General features: G+C 45.1%; 1 protein-coding gene and 1 long non-coding RNA gene across 2 annotated transcripts in view; one reads left to right on the top strand and one right to left on the bottom strand.

Annotated features, from left to right (window-relative positions):
- Nucleotides 1-12,150, top strand: part of LOC5568095 (protein brunelleschi) — a 30,591-nt gene that overhangs the window by 13,181 nt on the left and 5,260 nt on the right. The window contains exons 3-4 of the mRNA XM_001651969.2: nt 10,308-11,461; nt 11,522-11,928. Coding sequence (XP_001652019.2) covers nt 10,308-11,461; nt 11,522-11,928 — 1,561 coding nt within the window. The remainder of the gene's footprint in view (nt 1-10,307; nt 11,462-11,521; nt 11,929-12,150) is intronic.
- On the bottom strand, nt 2,185-2,768 carry LOC110677230. Its single transcript, XR_002501040.1, has 2 exons — nt 2,370-2,768; nt 2,185-2,311 (listed from the first exon to the last, which is right to left on the bottom strand). It is a non-coding gene; the product is annotated as an uncharacterized LOC110677230 (long non-coding RNA).

Here is a 12,150-nt window from a genome sequence, read left to right as displayed (position 1 = left end):
TGAGATTTTTCCAGGTTTATTCAGGAATTATTCCAGAACATTCGTCCAAACATTTCTTGGATTATTTCTCAAGTAATTTTACCAATAAATACCATACTATTAGTTATTAAATGAAACTCGTATTTAGTAATATAATATACCATTGAATTCCAACAGGTAAACGAGAGTTGGTGTCGCCAATATGGCCTTTCGGTTAACCCGAATAAAACATCTATTGTTCTTTTTACGGAAAGACGAAACCGCGATGGAATTCGACCTTTACGTCTTTTTGGCACTGGGATTAATGTGACTGATCAAGTAAAGTATGTCGAAGTCATTCTAGATTCCAAACTTTCATGGACACATCACATTGATTTCAGTGTCAAAAAAGCGTGCATGGCCTTCGGTCAAACCCAAATATATCAAATGGATTTACACAACAGTTGTTCGACCAATATTGGCATATGAATGTCTTGTGTGGTGACAAAAGGGCGAAGTGAGAACAATCCAATCAAAATTGGGCCGTCTCCAAAGGATGTGCTTGTTGGCGATGTCTGGTGCGTTCTCTACAACTCCCACAGCAGCGCTTGAGGCCATTTTCGACGTTGCGCCACTACACATATATCTTAAACAAGAAGCACTTTCTTGCTCTTACCGTTTATGGGTACTGGATCTACTGGTGAAAAATCCAGTGAATCGTAGATCTACACACACTTCGTTGTTTCCACTTTTGGTGAATTGGGACAAAATTGTCCTTGCTCCAAGTGATCTCACAATTGCTTGTCACTTTCCTTACAGGACATTTACCACACAATTCCCTTCACGGGAAGAGTGGACGTCTGGCTATTTGGAAAAAAGTATGTCAAACAATATTGTTTGGGCGCACTGCGCAAATAATTTGTAACCGTTTCACTATCTCAATATCATTGGCCCATCAGGCAACACTGTAGAGGAGAAAAATCAGAATAAACCGAAACTTTGTGAACCGAAGACGCGCGTGTTTGATTCTCCCGTCCAGAACCATCCAATTTCTGCCGAATTGTGTTTTTTCTGAGCTATCGACGAACATTTTTTGGTCCGTTCTCCCGGATCTTCGGAGAATTTGGAGTGGTTCCCGGTTTCCGTCGGAACGCCATTAGCCCGGTGCTAATTTCGGATAAGTGTGAAGTGAACTTTGGTGGAGCTTAGCCACCAGCTGTTCCGGACAGCCGCCATCTTGGTGAAATTGGTGAACAGTTTGTCCCAACTGGCGAAGAAAAATCGGTCGGCGTTGCGCCACCAAGTGTGTGCCCGTGGCACGGAAGAAGCTCGCCATTTTGGCAAAACGGAGTTGTGTGCGTGTGCTCGTAGCACTGAAAAAAGTGGAGGCGAACGAAAAATGTTGCCAGCTGCCTGCGTGTGTGTCCGTGACAACACGCGTCAGTGAAAAAGTGTGTGTGTGCCCGTGGCACTGAAGCAATCGTGGAAGTTATCCTGCGAACGAATCGGTTCAACCGGTTGAACCGAAGCCATTTTGACAGTTTGGCCTGTCATGTGTGAAAGTGGTTTGAAAACAAACAAAACAAAAGTGGCCATAGAAGAGGCAAAGAAAATAATTACGAATGAGTGATTCTGAGACGCCCCGTGGACCGTTCTCAAAATTCATCCCGAGAAGAAACATTCTGGACGCTTTATCGGGACCTTCAAGCAGTGTAGTGAAAACTATAGCGGAACAGAAAGCAGAAAAACAAGCCCAAGAAAGGAGTCGCATCATGGAGAGAAATTTGGAAGTGCTGGTCGATCGGCGAGACATGCTCGTCGATAAACTCATGCGGATGAATGATTCATTGGACGCTGAATCGGTCAGTATTCATTTGTTGAAGCTGTTTGAGGAGAATCTACACTGAACGAAATCTCCCGCCATACATTGAATGATTTTTGCCTCATCCGAGCCCCATTCCTATTTTCAGACACATTCAAGATGATTTTCATCTGCATGAAAATCATCTGTTTACAAATCACACTGAATGAAAATCATCCAATCATGGAATGAATTGTCTGTTTCCAAAAGCGATCGATAATTGAATGATCATCATACATCTAAATGTAAACATATTGAATGAAATACCAATAAGATATTTAAATAATTGCAAATCGAAGAGCAAGGCTTCTTAATTGTTCAATGCACATAATTATTTATTTCCACGAACTGTTTAGCTGCATTAAAAGTATAAAAATTATCAATCTTGAATCGACGACCATCGTGACTTGGCGTGAGGTGCCTATTTGAATAACGAGTCCTTGATCCAGCCAACAATCCTTCATCTTTAGCTACAAATGATGTTTGGTGCTCCTAAATATAATAATCAGTTTGTACAGATAACAATAAGGCCATCAAAAAGTCCAATTACCTGTTAAATCAAATCGAAAAACTCCGAACTCTGCACGCGGGAACTGTTGCAACCGCCATTTTTTACTACAGTTGACAAGGATGATATTATGTCTAGCATCATTAGTCTTAAATATGACATTCAGAACATAATTGAATGATTTTTGATTTGGGACATGGTGGAAATTATTATCTTTTAAAATAAGCACATTATTCATTCATGTTGCCATAATTCAAATATCAACATATTTTCATACGGATTCATGCTGAATGCCATCACAGAATCGGATGATTTTTGTTCAACAAATAGTGGATGCATCATATTCACTCAAAATCATTCAAAATAAGGAATTTTGAGATATGCAGCCTTGTGAATTACGAATCATTCAATTCAAGGCGGGAGATTTTGTTCAGTGTACGCCGAAATGCTGACGAGTTTGAAAAAGCGTATTGCGACATTTCTCTTCTGCTGCCAAAAGAGCAAAGAGCAGAGCATCGACAAGAGTACACCAACTTCGAGCAGCTCCACAACGAGGTTTATGTCAAGCTTCAAGGGAGGATCGCTCAGACGGAGTTGACGAACAAGCTGGCGGAACTGCCGAACGCATCAGCGGTCGCTGCGGCCCCAAACCCCGTTTACGTCCAAGCCGCAGCATCAGTTTCCCATCTGCAGGCTCCGTTTCCAACGTTCAATGGTGATCCGCAGAACTGGTACAGTTTTAAGAATCTGTTCCAAAGCATCATGTCGCGGTATACACAGGAGACCCCTGCCATGAAAATATTACACCTACGAAACGCCCTCACCGGCGAAGCGAAGGATAAGATTGACCAGGACATTGTAAATAACAATGACTACGATGCTGCCTGGAGGATCTTGGAAGACGCATACGAGGACAAGCGATTAATTTTGGACACTCACATCGATGCCATCCTGGATTGCCCAAAAGTTGCAAAAGAGAATCGCGGCAAATCCATCACCAAGCTGGTCGAAATTTGTGCAAAACACATCGATGCATTGGCTGGACACGGCTATCCAGTTGAAGGTCTGGCCGAGCTGGTGTTGGTGAATATCGTGTACAAGAAGCTCGACAAAGAAACGCAGGAACAATGGGAGCTGAAAATTGGAGTCGGAGAGTTGCCCGATTTTGTTGAATTTATGGAATTCCTACGGGAGCGTGGTCGTGTTCTGCAGCGCACAAGCCGGTTCCAGCAACATCCAACGCAGCAACCGTCAGCTCCCCCAAGTAAGCAACGTCAAGCAATTGGACAGAAGCCGCAAACTCCACTCAAGTCGTTCGTTCAAACCACAACGGAAGTTTGCACCTGCTGCAAAGACGAGCACCCAATCTTCCGGTGCTCAACCTTCAAAAACATGACCTTGTCGGAGCGCAAGTCCGTTGTTACTAAAGGGAATTTATGCTTCAATTGTCTGAAAGCGAAACATCGAGTGAGTGAATGCCAATCGGAATCCTGATGCAAGGTGCAGGGTTGTGGTCGCAAACACCACAGTCTTCTGCATTCCAGCGATACCCGTGCTACCTCAGTTCCAGAACAAAGTGATGAAGTGAAACAAGCCCAGTCAACGATTCCTTCGGCACCAACCAGCAATCAAGCAACCGTTACTGAGCAGCAAAATGTTGCGGTGTCCCTTTGTGCTAACGTCGATAGGAGCAAGCGCCAAGTACTACTCTCAACGGCGGTAGTGATGCTAGTTGGACACGGCGATACCATCATCAGATGTCGTGCCTTGCTAGACTCAGGATCTGATAGCAACCTAATCACCGAGAAGCTAGCACGCAAATTGAAGCTGAAAATGGATCACGTGAATCTACCAGTTTGTGGTCTAAACGACATACAAACCCAAGTTGAGTATCAGTTGTCCACGAAGTTCATTTCCTGCATTAATTCTTTTGCCTCATCCATCCTAGATTTCCTGGTCGTAAAACGAATCACGTCGAGCTTGCCCGTGATTGAAGTTGACACCCGATTCTGGCCCTTACCACCAGGGCTGAAGCTAGCTGACCCTCAGTTCCACACCCCTGGAGAGATTGACCTTATTATCGGGAACGAAATTTTCTTCGATCTGATTAAAGAAGGTCGCCATAAGATCGGCAACAACTCGCTTACGCTAGCTGAGACGGAATTGGGATGGGTCGTTGGCGGATCGGTGCCGACCAGGAAAGCCAAACCATGCCCGCGTGTGTGCCAACTAAACCGTTATGAAGAAGAGCTGAACAAAGCGATGTCGAAGTTTTGGGAAATAGAATCCAGCTGAGGCTGCCGTTGAAGAACACTTCACTAAAACCCATACTCGTGATGACGAAGGGCGGTATGTCGTCCGACTTCCGTTCAACAGCCAACAGGGTCAACTAGGCGACTCTTACAACAATGCCCGGAAGCGTTTGGACAAACTCATGATGGCGCTGTCCAAAAATCCATCGAAGCACGACGAATATTCCTCATTTTTGGTGGAATACCTCACATTAGGACACATGAAGGAAGTCGAGCCCATCAACGACGGTGGCTACTATATTCCGCACCATGCAGTCTATAAGATGTCCAGCTCGACTACTAAAACAAGAGTAGTATTTGATGCATCAGCGAAGACCACGTCAGGTTTATCGTTGAACGACACGCTATCTGTTGGGCCCACTGTGCAAAACGACCTACTCTCAATCATATTGAAATTCTGTACACACCAAGTGGTGCTCACAGCAGATATCCCAAAAATGTACCGGCAGGTCAGACTGCACACGGAGGACTGCAAGTATCAACGGATCCTATGGCTGGATGACGACAGCAAGCTAAAAGTGTATGAGTTACAAACGGTAACGTACGGTGTTGCCAGCTCACCACACCACGCAACAAGGGCACTGGTACAATTGGCATCGGATGAAGGCAAGGATATCCCACTGGCGTCGAAGGTGATCATCGAGGATAGTTACATTGACGACTTTTTAACTGGTGGTTCATCGACGGCTGAAGTTATTCAAATCTACACGGAGCTAACGCAGTTGCTACATCGAGGAGGATTCGGCGTACACAAGTTTTGTTCCAATAGCGCCGAAGTACTGCAAGCGATTCCAGTCGAGCTGCACGAGAAACAAGTTCACTTCGAAGATGCTGATATAAATAACTCCATCAAGACACTTGGACTAATATGGAACCCGATGGAGGATTATTTCGCCTTCCGTGTCCCCCGGCCGATTGACATGAACTGGACCAAGCGAATTGTGTTATCGGAGATTTCCAAGCTCTTCGATCCTGCTGGATTTCTTGGCCCCATCGTCACAACATGCAAACTGGTTATGCAGGATATTTGGCGTCAAGGTTTACCGTGGGACGAACTATTACCAGACGAGCTTTCGTACAGGTGGAGGCTCATCCGTGAACAGATGCCAGCAATCAACGAAATGAAAAAGCAGCGATGTTTAATCTCCAAAGATGCAGTGTCCATTCAACTCCATGGTTTTTCGGACGCATCGATGCGTGCCTACGGCGGCGTGCTGTACATCCGAAGTGTCGACAGGGACGGCACTATTAGTGTAAATTTGGTTGCCAGCAAATCACGCGTGGCGCCTCTCAAAATGCAGACGATTCCCAAACTCGAAACGTGCGGCGCAAAATTGTTGGCAGAGCTCACCCAGAAAGTAGTATCATCGATGCAAGTTCCATTCGATGATGTGATCCTCCACTGTGATTCAAAAATTGTTTTATGCTGGCTCAAAAAATCTCCGTTGACACTGAAGCAGTTTGTGTCGAACCGCGTTGCTACAACGGTAGAGCTTACTCGAGGATACACGTGGCGGTATATTCCAACCGGCCACAACCCTGCTGATGTTATATCAAGGGGCGCGCTTCCGGAGGATCTCCTGCACAACGAACTGTGGTGGAGTGGTGCTCCTGAATTATGGGAATCACAGCTTCCAGAAGATTCGTCGGAACCGTTCGATGAGTCAGAGCTTCCAGAGGTCAAGACGAACAAAGTACTGGCTGTTGTGAAATCAGAACCACCGATCAATCGGACTAGGTGCAGCAACTACCGAAGGATGCTGAGAGCGTGGGTGTACATCGAGCGTTTTATCAACCTGGTGGTGCATAAAGTTTCTTCAACATCGAATATTACCGCCGACGAAATGGTTCGTTCGGCGAAGAACATGCTATTGGTACTCCAGAGGGAGGTATTTGGCGACCTTTTGAAGATGTTCAAGGAAGGGTCTACCAAGCGACACCCTCTATCCAATCTGGCTCCATTCGTGGGTGATGACGGCCTGATACGAGTTGGAGGCCGTTTGAAATATTCCGTTATTCCCTACGAAGGTAAGCATCAGGTGTTACTGCCTGAACGACATCACATTACGACGATCCTGATACGAAAGCTGCACGAAGAGCATTTCCATGTTGGCCAAAACGGACTGCTGGCCATCGTCCGTGAGCGATATTGGCCGTTACGAGCAAAAGCGGTGATCAAACGAGTTACTTCGAAGTGTCAAGTCTGTGCGAAGCAAAATCCAAGGCCTGGTAGTCAGTTCATGGGGAACCTACCGGAATCGCGAGTCAATCCCTCACCGCCATTCTCCAAGGTGGGTATCGATTATGCTGGACCGTTTATGCTGAAAACAGGAGGAAGAGGTTCAAGATTAGCAAAAGCGTACGTGGTCGTTTTTGTGTGTATGGCGGTAAAGGCAATCCATTTCGAATTAGTGTCCAACCTTTCACAACTTTATCGCCGCTTTGCAACGATTTTCGAGCCGTCGTGGACTGCCAACTGACATCCATTCTGATAATGGCACTTGCTTCGTGGGTGCCAATCATGAGCTCGCTGCATTGAGAGATTTATTCAACGATCAACAACACCAACGCAAGCTGGATGAATTCTGCAGTCTCAAGGGAATCAGATGGCATTTCATTCCCCCGAGGAGCCCTCACTTCGGGGGCATTTGGGAAGCAGGAGTGAAGTCTATGAAACACCATATGAAGCGAGTCGTAGGCGAAACCAAACTCACGTACGAGGAGATGACCACATTCCTGGCGCAGACGGAGGCCATCCTTAACTCACGGCCTTTGTGTCCGATGTCCGAAGACCCCAACGATATGGCTGTGCTTACACCATCGCATTTTTTGATTAACCGGTCCGCTGTTGCTCTTCCGGAGCCATCGTATGAAGATGAGAAGGTAGGACGTCTCAGCAGATGGCAGCATGTGCAATCCATGAAACAGCACTTGTGGAGTAGATGGTCCCGGGAATATCTCCACCATCTACAGAGTCGTCAGAAGTGGCACGATGGAGTGAAGGAGTTCAAGGTAGGTTCGTTGGTCCTGCTGATCGACGAGAATCTGCCCCCACAGCAGTGGCGACGAGGTCGAATAATCGCTACACACCCCGGCGATGATGGTGCTGTCAGAGTGGTGACAGTAAAGACGTCGAGCAACAGTTTCAAGCGAGCAATCACCAAGGTTGCTTTGTTACCTTCTGTTGAGCCTGAAGCCTCAACGGGGGGAGAGTGTTTGGGCGCACTGCGCAAATAATTTGTAACCGTTTCACTATCTCAATATCATTGGCCCATCAGGCAACACTGTAGAGGAGAAAAATCAGAATACACCGAAACTTTGTGAACCGAAGACGCGCGTGTTTGATTCTCCCGCCCAGAACCATCCAATTTCTACCGAATTGTGTTTTTTCTGAGCTATCGACGAACAAATATAGTATGTTACACTGATGGCTCCCTTCTTGAAGGTAGAGCTGGTGCAGGAGTATATTCTCGTGAGCTAAGGCTGAATCAGTTTTACTCACTTGGTATAAACTGCACCGTTTTTCAGGCGGAAATATTTGCTCTTATGTGTGGAGTGCAATCAGCACTTCAACAGCGCGTAATGGGTAAAGTCATATACCGTAAAATGGGGTGAAGTTGATCACTTTCGAGCGATTCTGTTCTGTAACTCCTAGTAGAATGCATGTATTATTATCCATATATTTTTAAAACATGTACTGGATGGATATCTATCGAATTATACAAACAAAATTTCGACGAAATGTTCATTTAATTACAAAAAGATATTTTAAAAATCAAAAAGTGGAGTTTCAGATTCCGGGGTGAAGTTGATCAACTATTGCGATAAGTTTCCTAAAATAAAGAGATATGCTATTCACTAAATTTGGGATCACTGAATCTGGATCAATTATCAGAAATCTTACAACATAATATTACATCGGTCAATTTTAAATTTGAATGTTCACCGCATTAACACCTAAAGGTATGCAATTTTCTTTGAAATTAGCAACTCGCGCACAAAAATATGCATTTTTCACTCAGAAAATGATTGTTTATCCACAGTGCAAACTCAAATCTGGGTTCACGGAACATAACTGGAATGTATGAAACAGTTTATTTAAATGGTGTCTTTATATAGCCTTGTCAATAGTCGATTGTTTGGAGAAGAACCCTTCAACAGTTCATCAAACATTTCATAAACAATCTGTTTTTCCCTGGTATAATTATCTTCAATGTCAAACCGACCTTAGGAACATCAAGAGCAATCATCAGGTAAAACAACGTCACAAAAATTGTGCTAATTGAAATCGATTCATAGCTCTCTTGACAGTTTATACATGTGGGTACGTGAATAATCAACTTCTCCCCACTGATCAACTACACCCCGAATTACGGTACTTCTGTTCAGATAGTCAGGCTGCTATAAAAGCTCTCGCTTCGGCCAACTCAAGGTCGAAGCTTGTTATCGCATGTCGAACTCAAATTGAGGAACTGAATTCAGTCAACTCTGTAAACCTTGTATGGGTACCTGGCCATTCTTCCATCGCTGGAAATGGATTGGTTGATGAGCTAGCTCGCGATAGAGCATCGCATGACTTCATTGGCCCTGAGCCGGCTATTCCAATTTCGAAGTGCTGGGTGAAGCTTCAGATAAACTCTTGGGCGGCAACTCAGCACAAGCAATATTGGAATAGTTTGGAGTCATGTCGTCAAACAAAATTGTACATTACTGAGCCATCTCCAAGGATGGCAAAGTATTTAACAAATCTGTCAAAGCAGAATTGCAGTCTCTTGGTCAGAGCGTTGACAGGCCACTGCCGACTCAACTATCACATGGCAAATATTTGTGTGTGATAGTTGTGACTCCTATTATGGAACTTCGTATCACCTGATATGTAACTGTCCAGTTTTTGTGCAAATGCGATTCCAATTACTTGGTAAACACTTATTAAGTGAAACTGAACTTAACCCGCTGTGGTAATGAGCTATAGGCTCTCTTTACGCTCATGCGTTTTGCAGTGCCCTTTTTAGGGCGCTGTTCGAACCCATTGTGGTATGGAGCTACATGCTCTCATTTCGCTTATGCGATCTTCCCTCTTCAAGGGACCCCACTCCCTTCCCTTTCCTCTCCCATCGGGTAGATGATGAAATAGGCTCAAATATGGCGATGGCACAAATCTCCCAACTGGTGGGGAACGTGCCTTTGGAGCCGGCCTTCTGATACCTGATATAATTCAGGATATCTGATTTCATACAAATATATCTATGAGGTTTTTCAAGGTTCATTCAGCAATTATTCCAGAACATTCGTCCAAACATTTCTTGGATTATTTCTCAAGTAATTTTACCAATAAATACCATACTATTAGTTATTAAATGAAACTCGTATTTAGTAATATACCATTGAATTCCAACTAGAGTTTGTATGCTTTGATGCGTATTTTGACCTCAACTGTAAGGCAGTCTTCAGTGTCGCGTACCTGAGAGTTCTAAAAAGATCATGAGCATTTTTGAATACTAACAGTTGCTACTTAGTTATTACTTGATTATTGAATGAACGGACTTTACACCCACAAATATGCAAAGGAGAATGTCTGTCCGAATGTTATGTTACTCTGCAGAAAAGGGCATTCAAAGGCTTGATTTTCATTGATTATATTACTTTTAATACGATATCCTTCTTCCAGATTGCAGTCACCAAAGTGGACAGCGGCCCATTCCTGTTCACTCCGATTCACTTCAGTTCGATAGATCGCCGCCAGGCCAAGGACGACAGTAAGATATCGTTCAACTGGATCCAGCACGACGTATGCGAAGTGAACGTCAAACTAACCAATCCTTTGCCATTCGAGCTGCAAGTAACGGACATCCGTCTGCTGACGACGGGAGTGGTATTCGAAGCCTTCCCTCAGACGGTGATGCTGCAACCGAACGTATTGACCACTGTGGCGTTGCATGGCACTCCGATTGAGAAAGGAGATTTGGATATCCAAGGCTACAGCACCCACACGCTGGGTGTGAAATCCAACTGTCGCTTAAAGTATATGCTTCACAGGAAGCTACGTAACTTGCCTTCGCACTATCAAGTGAATGTGATTCCTGCGCTTCCAAAGTTAGAGCTTAAGACAAGTCTCCCGCCGACGGCCACGTTTAGCGGAATGCCCAACGCTGATTGTGTGACTACGTCCGCCAGCATTACATTGTACAACGGGGAACGAGGAGAGTGCATCGTGACGCTAACAAACACGAGTAACATACTGATAGAATATATCGATGCAAATTTCCATTCCAACATGGACGTAAATCTGCAAAATCGAATCTTTCAACTAATAAGGGATGACATCACTTCAAAGTTACCGATCAAGCCAAATGAAAGCATCGACTTCAAGCTGGTGATCTATGGGGACGCAGATTTCTTAGGCGCTATAACCGGTGGCCAACAGCTGTACTCGCATTCATCCCACCAGGATGGCCTGAACAGTGCCGGACCGCAGAGTTTGACCGTGTCGCACAGTGGAGGAGTAATGGGAGGAACCATCAGTGGCAGTGGAAATCCAAGCATTCCCAGTAGGATCAGCTCGCCAACAAATACTCACCGTAGAAACGATCCGTTGATGTCTAGCTTTAGGTCGTCCCACTCGGGGCACTCGTCACTAGCGACGCTGAGCGTGGGAATTGCAACTGGCCATACGCCGAGGCAGCTGGAAGCACAGCTTAGGTTCAAATATTCCGGCGGGGAGGGATTGCAGGAGGGCTACTGTCGTCAGTGTGCGATTTCTTTCAACTTAGAACTTCTACCGAGTGCTCAGATAACAAACTGGGACGTTCTGTCGGCGGAAATGTAAGTTTGTTCTTCGAAGAAAAGGACCCTCTTTAAGACAATTTTCTTATGATTTCACAGACCGTCGCAGTTCTACCTGGTGCTGGACGTAGTGAACCTAACGGCGCAGGAGATGTCCCTCAATTATACTTCAAACAAGACAATACTCATCGAGGCTAAGGAGAGCTGTCGGGTGCCGGTTCCGGTGGATCGTTGCCCCCTGGATCGGATTCTGGCGGCGATGGAACAACAGCTGCATTCGATCACTTCTGGTGATGCGCATCCGAGCATAGTCAGCGGCGTGGGCGTGAACAGTGCGAGTGACTCTGGCGAATTGACCGAACGCGTCTGCTCGGAACACATTGCCGAGAATGTGAACCTCAAGTGGTCCCTGCCGGGCTTGGACTGCAATGGCGTTGCGTCCTTGCGGGGAATTTCCCTCTCGCCGACGATGCTGGATTTGGTGACGGTGCCACCACTGCAGTGGGGTAAGTTCATGTAATATCTACACTTTTAATTGTTTGATATTGATTTATCGCAATAATGGCTAACTAGTCGAGTGCTAATCTAGACATTACGTAGATGAGATTTATGTACACTTGGACACTCTTGGTTTCAAATTTATAATTCGAACAGTCAGTGTAGTTTTCTTGGCGTGAATTTGGTTCCGAATTGGAAATTCTTCGATTGAATATTTTTTTTTGGAGGCT

The sequence above is a fragment of the Aedes aegypti genome, chromosome 2 (genome assembly GCF_002204515.2).
Source record: "Aedes aegypti strain LVP_AGWG chromosome 2, AaegL5.0 Primary Assembly, whole genome shotgun sequence".
NCBI classification, from domain to species: Eukaryota; Metazoa; Arthropoda; class Insecta; order Diptera; family Culicidae; genus Aedes; species Aedes aegypti.
This window is presented reverse-complemented; position numbering and strand designations above follow the sequence as displayed.